This window comes from Entelurus aequoreus, linkage group LG07, assembly GCF_033978785.1.
Source record: "Entelurus aequoreus isolate RoL-2023_Sb linkage group LG07, RoL_Eaeq_v1.1, whole genome shotgun sequence".
Taxonomy (NCBI): domain Eukaryota; kingdom Metazoa; phylum Chordata; class Actinopteri; order Syngnathiformes; family Syngnathidae; genus Entelurus; species Entelurus aequoreus.
The window spans coordinates 69,990,423-70,005,513 of record NC_084737.1 but is presented as its reverse complement, the minus strand read 5'-3'; the positions used below and the strand labels follow the sequence as shown (position 1 = coordinate 70,005,513).

The 15,091-nt window shown below is 38.6% G+C and overlaps 1 protein-coding gene across 6 annotated transcripts in view; it reads right to left on the bottom strand.

The window, feature by feature from the left end:
• sycp2 (synaptonemal complex protein 2) overlaps nucleotides 1–15,091 on the bottom strand; it is a 47,344-nt gene that overhangs the window by 15,292 nt on the left and 16,961 nt on the right. For all 6 annotated transcript variants that reach the window (XM_062054362.1, XM_062054363.1, XM_062054365.1 and 3 more), the window contains 9 exons: nucleotides 14,841–14,962; nucleotides 14,696–14,732; nucleotides 14,554–14,621; nucleotides 14,438–14,483; nucleotides 12,691–12,734; nucleotides 12,278–12,332; nucleotides 12,003–12,165; nucleotides 11,880–11,929; nucleotides 11,634–11,816 (listed from right to left, as the gene is read on the bottom strand). In XM_062054362.1, the coding sequence (XP_061910346.1) occupies nucleotides 11,634–11,816; nucleotides 11,880–11,929; nucleotides 12,003–12,165; nucleotides 12,278–12,332; nucleotides 12,691–12,734; nucleotides 14,438–14,483; nucleotides 14,554–14,621; nucleotides 14,696–14,732; nucleotides 14,841–14,962 (768 nt within the window). The remainder of the gene's footprint in view (nucleotides 1–11,633; nucleotides 11,817–11,879; nucleotides 11,930–12,002; nucleotides 12,166–12,277; nucleotides 12,333–12,690; nucleotides 12,735–14,437; nucleotides 14,484–14,553; nucleotides 14,622–14,695; nucleotides 14,733–14,840; nucleotides 14,963–15,091) is intronic.

Sequence of the window (15,091 nt, the reverse complement as noted above, 5' to 3'; positions counted from 1 at the left end):
GTTATTACCATTGCATTTAACCCTTGGGTGGTGTTCATATTGTTGTTACTCAGCCAGTGTTTGTGGGTCTGATGGACCCGTTGCATTTTGTGGCTTTTAATGCCTCACAATCAAACACTTTTATGTTAAAATACTGACTTATCCCTAAAAACATCTGTAATGAAGTGCTTCGAGAGGCTGGTAAAGGAATATATTGTCTCCAGACTTCCCCCCACATTCGACCCATACCAGTTTGTTTATCGCCCTAACCGCTCCACAGAGGACGCCATCTCCTCTGCACTCCACCTGAGCTTAGCACATCTGGAAGGAAAGGACACACACGTGCGGATGTTTTTTCTGGACTTCAACTCGGCATTCAACACCATCATCCCGCAGCACTTGATGAGCAAACTGGCCCCCCTTGGATTCAGTACCCCCCTATGCAACTGGCTGCTTGACTTCCTCACAGACAGACCCCAGTCTGTGAGAGTGGGCAACAACACCTCCAGTGCCATCTCCCTGAGCACCGGCTCCCCCCAGGGCTGCGTCCTGAGTCCGCTGCTGTTCACGTTGATGACCCATGACTGCTGCGCCAGATCCACTACTAACCACATTGTGAAGTACACGACAGTAGTGGGCCTCATCCGTGACAACAACGACACAAACTACAGGGAGGAGGTGAAACATCTGGTTGACTGGTGCAGAACCAACAACCTGGTCCTGAACGTCGACAAGACCAAGGAGATCATCGTCGACTTCAGGAAGCACCAGTCCAGCCACGCTCCACTCTTCATCAACGGCGCAGCGGTGGAGATGGTAAGCAGCACCAAGTTCCTGAAGGTGCAGATAACTGACAATATAACCTGGTTCCTACACACCGGAGCTCTTGTAAAAAGAGCTCAGCAGCGCATGCACTTTTTGCGTCGGATGAAAAGAGCACAGCTCCCTCCCCCCATTCTCACCACATTCTACAGAGGCACTATAGAGAGCCTGCTGACCAACTGCATCTCTGTCTGGACTGGAGCCTGCAGTGCCTCAGACTGGAAGTCTCTCCAGAGAGTGGTGAGGACGGCGGAAAAGATCATCAGGACTCCTCTTCTTTCTATCCAGGAGATCGCAAAAAGCCGCTGCCTGACCAGGGCTCAGAAAATCTGCAGAGACTCCTCCCACCCCCACCAAGGACTGTTTTCACTGCTGGACTCTAGAAAGAGGTCCGCAGCCTCTGTAGCAGAACCTCCAGGTTCTGTAACAGCTTCTTCCTTCAGGCCGTAAGACTCTTGAACGCATCATAATAATCCCCTCAATTCCCCCCAAAAATTGATGAACTCGCTGGAATATAAAGACAATATAACATACATCCATAAACGTGGATGCTTATGCAAAAGTGCAATATAATTATCTGTACAGTAATCTATTTATTTATATCTGCACCTTATTGCTTTTTTATCCTGCACTGCCAACCAGCTAATGCAACAAAATTTCGTTCTTATCTGTACTGTAAAGTTCAAATTTGAACGACAATAAAAAGTAAGTCTAAGTCTAAGTCTAAGACCCACAAACACTGGCTGAGTAACAACAATATGAACGTTGCATGGAAATTTCTCTGCCAGTTTCTGCATCCCACAGGGATTCTTCTTTTGTGTTTCTGCACCTGCGCTTCCCACACAAGGTTGCAACATTGTTTGTCAACACTGTCTGCGCTCATTTTGTCGCACATTTGACCCTCTGATGTTCTGTGTACCTACACTCTGTCCTCCCCGTCTAGGCCTGCTGTGTGTGTGTGTGTGTGTGTGTGTGTGGGCGTGTGGTACACAGAACATCAATTTCCACACTTCTATTAGCCCCGGGTCCAGTGGACCCCGGACATCTTATATGTAATAGAAATGTGTAGGGGGGGTGTATGGTGTGTGTTCATTAAATATGTATTCTGATATATGTTCTTCACAGAAAATGAGCCAAAGCCAGTGAGTCTCAGTTTGAAAAATTCATTAATTGTATAATTTTTCTTTTAATAAAAACCGAAAACGGGTCCCACAGACCCGAACACCACACAAGGGTTAAGGCCAAGACCATGTACTAAAATCCCTAAAATAAAGCCATTGAAGTTTACAGAAAATTCCCCTCTTGATATTTCCACATTGCATGTTTGTAAATTGCTGCCCACTGGTCTTGCCCACTGGTCTTTTTTTCGGTTATATTGAAGTACTTTATGTCCACACCACAAACATGTTGCTTCCATACCTGTCAACATTTACATTTCAAATTAAAATATGGGAAATTTCCTGGAAAATTGGGAACAAATACAGAATATTCATTTCCATCACAAATCAATGTTTTATCAATTATTAAACATTTTTAAATAAATGGCCACAACGGGACTAAAACCAAAGTCCCTTGTATCACAGCAGTGTGTCCCAACTTCTAGCTATCCACTATGACAAATGTACTTAGTAGTTAGTGAATTTTATTAAAGGTTTCCTCGTGAGATAATCTATAATATTGCGTAAATGAAAATACAAACAATTCTGGGCTCCTTCATGGAGCCTAAAATTGTGAAATCTTTCAAGCTGGCTCAGGTAATTTTTTCGTTGATGTCACAGAAAGCATCAGAATGTGTAAACAGCAACTTGTTAATCTTTAGGTAAATATAATAGGTCTACTATTTGTCAAAATATTCACACAAGGTTTGGATTTTTGGCAGAGATGTTTTGTCCGTTGTCTTCATGTCTAACCATCTCTCTCAGGTTGTTCAATTAAATGAATCGCGTAAAATGCAATTTTCCGTGCTCCTTGCACAAGCCCATTCCTAAGTGTCGCTGAGGCTTGAGTTGAGCGAACCCAATCGCTGCGGTAGCGGCAGTACTGGAAATAAAAATTTTTTCAAGGGCAGTAAAAATCCAGGGAAAAAACGGGACCGGAAAAGCGCCGGGTAGGACAAAAAAAAGTATGCTCTGCTCCACTCCACTTTAGACAAGTGTGTGTTTCCTGCTTTCCTGCACAACATTCGTTTTCAGCAATGTTTCAATTTAGAAAGTTTTTCTGCCAAAATAGCAACTTTGAGATAATTTTCGCCCCAAAATTCCATGCATCACTACTTTGTGGTTATTATAAAGATTATGATTTTACAATGTTTTCTGTGGATTGTTTTCTGGATTACAATGCAATAAATACAAATTACGTTTTCTTGATTCCATGATTAATATAGCCTGTCTATAATACGCATGGCTATATCACAGTTTCTGCAGGTATCAACAAACCAACCGTAATTGAATGCTTTTAATGCCTTTTTAATGCCATTTAAAACAAATGTAATGCCCATGTCTTACTGCATATAGTTGAAGTGAAGTGAAGTGAATTATATTTATATAGCGCTTTTTCTCTAGTGACTCAAAGCGCTTTACATAGTGAAACCCAATATCTATGTTACATTTAAACCAGTGTAGGTGGCACTGGGAGCAGGTGGGTAAAGTGTCTTGCCCAAGGAGACAACGGCAGTGACTAGGATGGCGGAAGCGGGGATCAAACCTGCAACCCTCAAGTTGCTGGCACGGCCACTCTACCAACCGAGCTATATAGTTATTATATATAGTCAACTGTCTCTACAGACAAAATTGTAAGCGTTCGACAGTGATAATCTTACTCTCTAGTAAATAAGAATTGGCTCACAAAACTGTTTTATCTGAGAATTTATCTTTATTTATTTTTCTGTTGTGGTAGCTGCAGCTGCCAGTTGTGGTGACGACAGCAGAAGTTGCTTTGTTGGTCACACCAAAGAAATTTGGCACTGTTAAATGCTGCCTCGCTTAAAATGGCGATTTGTGTTTAGCCAATAGCATGTGTGATTTCCCTGTGTGTGATGCCCATTGAGCAAAGTGTGAGGTGTTTTTGCGCACGCTGCAGAACGCCTCTCTAAATTTACAATCGACGGATTTTAACTAAGTTAGCCAGCCACTTTTGCTGATATTTGCATTTTCCCGACATGTATTTCTTTTCGCATTTTCGCCATAGCTTGAGCACGTTTACAAGATGTAATTTGTAAATTGATTATACTTGTATAGCGCTTTTCTACCTTCAATGTAGCATTCCAAGCATCTGGTGTTCTGACTTTGCATACCTGCCTTTTGCAATAGCAAATTAAAAGGTTTTGCCTCACGCCTCTACTTCCAATCAAAATTATTAAATGTTTATATGATCAAAATAAATTGTGTGACAATATTTTTTCCAGCAATTGTATAGGCCTGTAAAACAGAGGCCAGCAAGTGTGGTTGGCCCATGTGTACGTTGGTAGACATCACTCCCTGACAACCTTAAAGTACCAGTAGAAAGGAAAAAGAAGTTGACTTTATATGCCTAATTGTGTTTCATTGTATCCATTAAGTGAAGTGAATTATAGTTATATAGCGCTTTTCTCTAGAAACTCAAAGCGCTTTTTCATAGTAAAACCCATTATCTACCTCTTTAAGCTACATTTAAACCAGTGTGGGTGTCACAGGGAGCAGGTGGGTAAAGTGTCTTGCCCAAGTGGATACAGCAGTGACTAAGATGGCGGAAGCGGGGATCAAACCTGGAACCCTCAAGTTGCTGGCACAGCCACTCTAACAACCGACCCACGCCACACCTTTAGACCATATTCCATTGTATTTCCAATCCGTAAAGTATGTGAAAATACCATCTAAGCCAGGGGTCACCAACCTTTTTGAAACCAAGGGCTACTTCTTGGGTAGTGATTAATGCGAAGGGCTACCAGTTAGATACACACTTAAATAAATTGCCAGAAGTAGCCAAATTGCTCAATTTACCTTTAACTCTGTTATTATTAATAATTAATGATATTTATCTTTGTGGAAACACTGATCATCTTAATGATTTCTCACAATAAATATATATAGAAACAGATAAATATCAATATGCAACACTTTATTTTTATATTTTCTCTAAGTGCACATTTTTCAAATTGAACATTTTCAAATGATCACTTCTAAGACAGTCTTGTGAAATCACAATATCCCATTTTAACTAGCTAGCCACTAACATTTTTTAACAAATCATGAATTACTTTGCACCATGTTTGTACAAATAATAACTCATGTAAACTACAAAAGTAAACTCTCAAATTTTTAAATCATGTCACACTTTGAACTGGACACCAAATCTGTTATCTGTTTCTTTGTCAGTTAGTGGGAAGCCTGGCATTGCATGCTGTTAACTAGTGTGTTGTACTCTGGTGTGTAACTTGACACTGCAACTCTGAGTGAGTCTTGCAGATGTGCATCACTGAGGCGTGTTCTGTGTTTGTTCTTGATGAAGTTCATGTCAGAAAAGGCTGATTCACAAAGATAAGATTTTTCCTCATTGTTTGCGGAATCTTCTTAATCTTTTGGACATATTTTCACAGCAATCTGGCCTTAAGCTTAATTATGATAAATGTAAAATGTTAAGGATCGGAAATCTAAAGGGAACGTCCTTTCGAATGGAATGCAAAGTGCCTGTTTTGTGGACAGATGGACCAGTTAACATACTTGGTGTTGTTGTCCCAGAAAATCTGGAAGATCTAGGCTCAGTAAATTATGATAATCGACTAAGAAAGATGGACAAAATTATGCAGTTATGGAAAGGGAAATCCCTAACCTTGTATGGTAAAATGTCTATTGCCAACTCGTTAATTATTCCTCAATTTATTTATTTGTTTTTGTCATTACCAGCTCCATCACAAAACTTTTTTAAGATTTATGAGCGGAGGGTCTTCGATTTTGTCTGGAACGGCAAACCAGAAAAGATTAAAAGAAAGGTTTTGTACAAAGAGTATGAATATGGGGGCCTGAAACTTCTCAACCTTGAAGCTATGTGTCTGTCTTTAAAAGCATCAATTGTTCCAAAGATGTATTTAAACATTGAGTGGTACACAAATGTCCTGTTGGACAAAAAACATGTACTGTATCAAAAGAAATTGTATCCTTTTTTACAAGTGATCCCCTCCCAGAGAGTCTGCTGGGAAACCTGGCGGGGTTCATAAAGGAAACAATCCACTCATAGTGGTGTTTTCAATTTTATGTGCCAGAAAAAAGAGACGATATTTTGCAGCAGTTAATATGGATGAACTCTAATATTGTAATAGATGGAAAGCCTTTCTTTTGGAAAAATATGTTTGAAAGAGGAATCATTTTTGTCAATGATATTATCAATGAGAATGGTAAAATTATGAAGTATGATGAATTTAGAGCTATGTATGGTGATGCTTGCTCAAGCTTTTCATTTTATCAACTAACTGGAGTAATTGGGAAAAGATGGAAACAAATAATTAATTATGGAACTACTAAATTATTAGTTTGTAAACCTCTAATAAGAAATTCTAGTTGGCAAAAAGGAACTAAAATAAATAGAAAAACATATACTTTTTATTTAATAAAGAAATCTTTGAAGGCTGCCTCATACAACACAAATGGAAAATGGGAGGACTTTTTTGACTGCCCGTTGCCATGGGATGCCATATTCAAACTAATCTATAAAACCACTATCGATGTGCAAAATCGTTATTTTCAAATTAAAATTATTTATAACTTCTTACCCACAGGGAAAATGTTAAAATTATGGAGTATGACAGAGTCAGATGATTGCCGATTTTGTTGTCAGGAGCCTGAATCCACCCTGCATTTGTTTTGGTATTGTCATATTGTGTCTTTGTTTTGGGTGGAAGTTGAAAAAATGTGTTTAAGGATTAGTTTGTTTATGAAGCTTAATGTGGTTTCTGTTATTTTAGGAGAGTTCATTGACAATCATGATTTAGTCAATTTAATTATAGTACTCAGTAAAATGTTTATTTTTAAGGCCAAAAACAGATATTCGCTTAGTATTACTTTCTTTAAAACATTTATTCAGTATTTTCTAACTTTAGAAAGTTACATGGTTGAAAACGATAATGATGCCAAAAAACATTTAAAAAAAAGATGAGAAGTCCTCAAAGGCTTATTTTGAAAGTATAATTATGTTTATAGATTATATGATATCTGTTGTTGTGTTCCCTAATTTGAGTGACCTGGACATAATCTGGACTGTACATAAATGCTTATTTTGAAAATGTAATTTTGTTTATAAATTATATGCAATCTGTTGTGTTCCCTAATTTTTTTCTGTGTACATGAATGACGGTGTGTGTTGCTGAGTCCGACTTGGACTTTATCTGGACTGGGCCTGGTTTAAAAAACCCTTTAGACAAATCTAATTTCATTGACAACCTGGTCTGTTGAAGATAAGGCCCTTTTTAAAAAAATAAAATAAAATAAGATAAATAAATAAAAAACATTTTCTTGGAAAAAAAAAGAAAGTAAAACAATATAAAAATAATTACATAAAAAATAGTAATTAATGAAAATGTTAGTGGACCAGCAGCCTATACAATCATGTGTGCTTCAGGGACTGTGTCCCTTGCAGATGTGTTGTCTATGTTGTGGGAACCAGAATATTGGTAGCAGAAAGAAATAACCCCTTTTGTGTGAGTGGGTGTGGATGAGTGTGCATGGGGGAGGTTGTTTGGGTTGATGCACTGATTGAAAGTGTATCTTGTGTTTTTTCTATGTAGATTTAATTAAAAAAAAAAAAAAAAAAAAAAAAAATTTTAAATTTTTTTTTTTTTTTTTTTTTTTTTAAGAACAGGCCCGCGGGCGACTCATCTGGTCCTTACGGGCGACCTGGTGCCCGCGGGCACCGCGTTGGTGACCCCTGATCTAAGCATCACAAAATGCTACAATTTCAGACGCCCATTTTTAATATTCCGCTACGAAAGACTTTGGCAATTTTCGTAGGATGACATCACCATGGAAAAGCTTTTTCACTCTGACCATATCAGCAGATTAGACATACTGGAAATATGCAAAAAGTAGAAAGAGATGTGCTGTTTATCATTCACAATCCCTATGTAAGCCATTAACACATACAAACCCCGTTTCCATATGAGTTGGGAAATTGTGTTAGATGTAAATATAAACGGAATACAATGATTTGCAAATAATTTTCAACCCATATTCAGTTGAATATGCTACAAAGACAACATATTTGATGTTCAAACTGATAAACATTTTTTTTTTTTGCAAATAATCATTAACTTCAGAATTTGATGCCGGCAACATGTGACAAAGAAGTTGGGAAAGGTGGCAATACATACTGAGAAAGTTGAGGAATGCTCATCAAACACTTATTTGGAACATCCCACAGGTGAACAGGCAAAATTGGAACAGGTGGGTGCCATGATTGGGTATAAAAGTAGGTTCCATGAAATGCTCAGTCATTCACAAACAAGGATGGGGCGAGGGTCACCACTTTGTCAACAAATGCGTGAGCAAATTGTTGACAAAGCAAAAAGTTGCTGCTTGCATACACCATCTTTGGTTGTCATGTCTTTGTCTCCATCACCAGGTATAAATCGAATGTCACAGATGAATAACTTCAAGATTTATGGATAAATCCTCTTATCGTTCAGATGAGTGGCATGATTTATAAGCCACAATATCTTTGACAAGCCCTGATGCAATGCAGCAGCAGCAGGACACCGGCCGCCTCACAGGACAGCAGCATAAGCTATAGTTATCTCTGTGGTGTCAATGCGCCGCGTAAAAATAGTTTGTACGTGTTAGCGTTGGTAATAACAACATCACTAATATTTGGTAAATATTCAGGTCACGATATGTTAATGGAGTATTGTTGTCGGGCTTTGGATGGTTATTTAGAGAGTTTTAGTGTGCGGAATAGAGAGCCCTTATTGACTGAATTGTTGGCAGGCTTATTTATTTATTAATGTCATAGAATGCATAAAAAAAGAAAAACATACAAACCCCGTTTCCATATGAGTTGGGAAATTGTGTAGGATGTAAATATAAACGGAATACAATGATTTGCAAATCCTTTTCAACCCATATTCAATTGAATGCACTACATAGACAAGATATTTGATGTTCAAACTCATACATTTTTTTTTTTTTGCAAATAATAATTAACTTAGAATTTCATGGCTGCAACACGTGCCAAAGTAGTCGGGAAAGGGCATGTTCACCACTGTGTTACATGGCCTTTCCTTTTAACAACACTCAGTAAACGTTTGGGAACTGAGGAGACACATTTTTTAAGCTTCGCAGGTGGAATTCTTTCCCATTCTTGCTTGATGTACAGCTTAAGTTGTTCAACAGTCCGGGGGTCTCCGTTGTGGTATTTTAGGCTTCATAATGCGCCACACATTTTCAATGGGAGACAGGTCTGGACTACAGGCAGGCCAGTCTAGTACCCGCACTCTTTTACCATGAAGCCACGTTGATGTAACACGTGGCTTGGAATTGTTTTGCTGAAATAAGCAGGGGCGTCCATGGTAACGTTGCTTGGATGGCAACATATGTTGCTCCAAAACCTGTATGTACCTTTCAGCATTAATGGCGCTTTCACAGATGTGTAAGTTACCCATGTCTTGGGCACTAATAAACCCCCATACCATCACAGATGCTGGCGTTTCAACTTTGCGCCTATAACAATCCGGATGGTTCTTTTCCTCTTTGGTCCGGAGGACACAACGTCCACAGTTTCCAAAAACAATTTGAAATGTGGACTCGTCAGACCACAGAACACTTTTCCACTTTGTATCAGTCCATCTTAGATGAGCTCAGGCCCAGCGAAGCCGACTGCGTTTCTGGGTGTTGTTGATAAACAGTTTTCGCCTTGCATAGTAGTTTTAACTTGCACTTACAGATGTAGCGACCAACTGTAGTTACTGACAGTGGGTTTCTGAAGTGTTCCTGAGCCCATGTGGTGATATCCTTTACACAATGATGTCGCTTGTTGATGCAGTACAGCCTGAGGGATCGAAGGTCACGGGTTTAGCTGCTTACGTGCAGTGATTTCTCCAGATTCTTTTAACCCTTTGATGATATTACGGACCGTAGATGGTGAAGTCCCTAAATTCCTTGCAATAGCTGGTTGAGAAAGGATTTTCTTAAACTGTTCAACAATTTGCTCACGCATTTGTTGACAAAGTGGTGACCCTCGCCCCATCCTTGTTTGTGAATGACTGAGCATTTCATGGAATCTACTTTTATACCCAATCATGGCACCCACCTGTTCACCGGTGGGATGTTCCAAATAAGTGTTTGATGAGCATTCCTCAACTTTATCAGTATTTATTGCCACCTTTCCCAACTTCTTTGTCACGTGTTGCTGGCATCAAATTCTAAAGTTAATGATTATTTGCAAAAAAAAAAAAGTTTATCAGTTTGAACATCAAATATGTTGTCTTTGTAGCATATTCAACTGAATATGGGTTGAAAATGATTTGCAAATCATTGTATTCCGTTCATATTTACATCTAACACAATTTCCCAAATCATATGGAAACGGGGTTTGTAATAAAAATGTTTAACGGCCCAAATAAAATGATTGGTATTCACTGCGATCACTCACCCGCTCTCGTCAACACGTAAGCGCACGGAGCGCGTGCACATAAACAAAAACAGTCAAAGAGAAGCGACTAACAATTTACAGTTATGTTGTTGTTATGATAGAATATACATTCAATGACAGCTAACACTAACTATCCAAATTGCTATTATTCGCTTACAACACCTAAAGTTAAGGCGCGTGGATGTGTTACATACGTATGTGATTACGCCATTACGTACATATGTATGTACGTAGTTACGTTATTACGTAAGAGAAGCGATTAGAGGGCGGAATATACTGTGTAAAATATATTGGAAAGTTGACACCCTCTGTCTAAATGTTGCAAACAGCCCCTTTAAATTACTGTTTGAAAATTATAGACAACAAAAATAATGTCTATGTACATATTTGAAAACATGTATAGACATGATTACTTGTATTTTATGTATCATTTTATATTTGAAATAACCCCCTCCTTTAAAAATAGCTGTGATTGTTACATCATTTCCGGGATTTGCACAGCCCACCTTTGCGAACGTGTTCTCCTACGATTTCAAAGCAATGTGTACATTAAAAGTGACCGTTGTTTCAAAACGACTAGACCCAGCTCCATCATGAAAATGAGCGTCGCTTCAGATGCCAGTGTATAATAAGACCACTACCACACACAGTAAAACATGTGGAAGAGAATTGCAAGTAGGTCCTGCCTGTGCATACGGAAACAAAGATTGTGGATTACTGGCAAGAGGCTCACTCTGTTAATGTAATTCCATCCATCCATTTTCTACCCCTTGTCCCGTTACTGTCAAATAAAAAAGCTCAAGTGCGGAGAGCAATGCACAGACTGAGACCCGTTGTATCCAGTTTGAAAGCTAGACGAAAGAAAAAACAAACAGAACTGAGCAATTTATCGATGAAGGCAAAATTACAAGAGTTCATTTTCATTTATCGTTCAATTAATTATCGACCCGGGCCTACAATTATATTAATTTTTTAATGCCTGTAGACATTGAATTGAATACTTTTTAATGCCATTTAAAGCCTAAATATTTGCTAAATCCATTTAATGTTTTTTAAAGACATGCTAAATCCCTGTATATGTCTGTCAACCTATCATCAGTAAAAAGCTATTGACTAAGAAAAGAGGGAATCCCATTGCGACTATTGTGATGCATGCAGGCCAGGACATGTAGTCAATTAAAATGGTACAAGTTAACACACAATTCCTGAAGGACCATTACCTTGCTTGTTAGAGCCTTATCTGATTCTGATTGACTCTCATCAGTTTCTGTCTCCTTGTAGTTTTTGGAAGAAGCTGCAGCTCGCTGGGGTCTCCTGTTAGCAATGCTGGGCCTGCCAGGTACTGCCACAGACTTACTGACATTCTTTGGTTGTTCCATTGTCTGCCCCATATTTGGTATGTTCTGGAAAACAATGACACCTTGTGGATGACTGTTGTACCGCACCATGAAAAAATTATGTCCCACCTTGTTGGGTTTGCTTTTTCTATGTTTTGGGGGTAAAATCAGGGATTCATCTGCCATTGACAAAAAGATAAAAATATTTTACCAACATCTCACACATATCGATTAGGACGATAAACAGCCTACTTGAAGTATTAGGCTGCCTCGCTTTGGACATAGTGGGTAGTGGGTTTTTGCCATAGGTAAATATATTCGGTTTCTTGCTAGTCTCTTTCAGCCAGCTGACATCGGTAGTGCCGTAGTCTGTGTCTGTGTCACTGAACAGTTTCTTCTTCACATTCTGCTTCAGCTGCAATGTAAAGCACAGGCCCACACCCAGAGATACATTGCATCATATGCCAACACGTGTAATAATCAAATACAGAGTGAAAAAAAAAATTGTGTAAAAACAAAAAAGATACTTTTGATGTAGGTTCTCTTTTTGTGTTTGTTTGAACTGAAGAGTGATGAGCGCCTCTGGCAAAAAGCAAATACATACAGGTAGTAATTAGTTATATATTCATTCACTCATTTTGTTGCGCATATTATGTTCAGGGTCAAAGCTGAAGTGAGAATGGAGCTGGGTGAGAGACATTGAACTGGTTACTGGTCAATTGCAGAGCACATATGGATCAACAACTATTCCCTCTCACATTCACACTCAAGCATCAGTTAGAACGTACAAACTTTACACAGAAATGTCGATGTTGCGATCCGAACCCAGAACAACCTGGAAATGAGGCACTTGTCCTAACCACATGCTTCACTGTGCTGCTCAGATTAATTATACATAATTCAGACAAAGTGACGGCCCAGAGTTGGCCAGCAGACATACTTGCTTGATACTGAAGATGTTTCAAAGAGTGTTTTGTCCTTTCCCTGAACAGAGATAACATGACAATAAAGTTAAAAGCTAACATTTAAAAATGGGAACTGCACTTTTTTGGGGGAATTTTGACTATCGTTCACAATCATTATGAAAGACTTAGGGATGGATGAATTTTTTTGAATGCATTCTAGCTTGTAAATAAACACAAATAAATGTCCGCTTACAGCGGAGTCAATTTGATGTCCTCTATTCCGCCCATAAAATATCATCCAAAAAGCGCCAACAATTATTATAAGTGCTAACGCAGACAAACTATTTATAGCTGCGCCATGATCACGAGCTTGTATGTAATGGCTACATCGAGTGGTAAGCGGTTTCCATGCTTCCCTGCTCCCTGGAAGTTTTTTGTAGATTATAAATCATGCCTCTCACTTAGATAGAACAAGGCTGAGGACACTCAGCCTTGACAGCTAAATTAGACTTGGAAATGGCAAGAACACGAAAAGATGTTTAGCTTCACCTCCCCTTTCTTTGCGAGTATTATGAGTCATTCATCATCTAAATAGGAATAAATGAACATCTTAGCAGTTGGCTTCCTACTGACAGCAGACCTTGTACAGTAAGTGATGTTGTATTGTGTTTGTTGGCTCTCATAAAGTCTGCAGTGAGTACAAATCAGCGATGTTAAAAAAAGCCAGTGTCGTGATGCGTTTTTTAAATTAATGTGGCGCATATGCGTAAAATGAGCAAAATACGTAAATAATATGTTATTATAAATGTGTCTGTTACTACATAATACATATACTCTCAGCATGTACACTACCGTTCAAAAGTTTGGGGTCACATTGAAATGTCCTTATTTTTGAAGGAAAAGCACTGTACTTTTCAATGAAGATAACTTTAAACTAGTCTTAACTTTAAAGAAATACACTCTATACATTGCTAATGTGGTAAATGACTATTCTAGCTGCAAATGTCTGGTTTTTGGTGCAATATCTACATAGGTGTATAGAGGCCCATTTCCAGCAACTATCACTCCAGTGTTCTAATGGTACAATGTGTTTGCTCATTGGCTCAGAAGGCTAATTGATGATTAGAAAAACCTTGTGCAATCATGTTCACACATCTGAAAACAGTTTAGCTCGTTAGAGAAGCTACAAAACTGACCTTCCTTTGAGCAGATTGAGTTTTTGGAGCATCACATTTGTGGGGTCAATTAAACGCTCAGAATAGCCAGAAAAAGAGAACTTTCATCTGAAACTTGACAGTCTATTCTTGTTCTTAGAAATGAAGGCTATTCCACAAAATTGTTTGGGTGACCCCAAACTTTTGAACGGTAGTGTACATAAAACCTTAATGGAGGTGTTTGTAGATGTTTTTTGGCTGCAGCTTCCAAACCCTGCTACGAACAGCAGAAGATCGTGAGCGCTGGAGATCCCTGACTGCCCAAGCATCCACCATGACACCCCTACGGCCTCCTAGGCCATGGGATGAGTGAGTGAGTGAGTGAGTGAGTGAGAGTAGATGTTTTTTAAGGGCTTTATAGGCAGAATAGAGCAGCTCCCATAGGCTCCATTGTAAGCGGACTTTTGATCAAATGTATTTATATTTAGAATGCATTGAAAAAAAAATCATCCGTCATCATGTCTTTCATAATGGTTGTGAACGATGGGCAAAATTCCCAAAAAAGTGCAGTTCACCTTTAATAGTTGTAATGCATTCAGATATTATAAGGCGGAAAACAAAGATTTACCCCTACGCTGAATGATTCATCAGTGTAAAATGTAAAAACATCTTTCCTGTACAACAAAGACAAGATTTAAACGCATTGCGTGCAAAATGTCAACTTCTTGAGATGAATGTGACTACCTCTTGTAATTGGAGTTTGATTTGTCTCTATTGTGGGATTTGGTTACATCTCCTGCTTCAACATTTTTCTGTAGCAAGTAAAAGTAATCATCAGTAACTTAGGTACTTGCCATGATAAATCAATGAGAGTATGATTACTTACTTTACGAGTTGAAACCCAGCTCATATTAAAGAGTGGCCTATTACAGAAGCACAGTTAAAAAGACGAACCACTAGAAACACGTGATGTACTTACCTCCATGTAGAATGACAGAGTTGAATGCAGGTTCAAGCATTAGTGTGTGTACCTGTTAATTTGGGATGGAACCCAGTGCTGAGGTACATGTTCAACTTTTCCTTTGGTCTGGTTGTTTTTTGTATAATGGCTTGAGATGAGTTTCACCATGCTACCTGCAACCTGCACATCTCTCTAAATGAATAAAACATGAGATATAATATTAGTTAGTTGTATTATTTAGGATCTTCTGCATGGTGATGGTTAAATGTTTCAATCTGCAATAAGGGATGTAAAGTTGTCAACAAACTTAAATCAGGACAT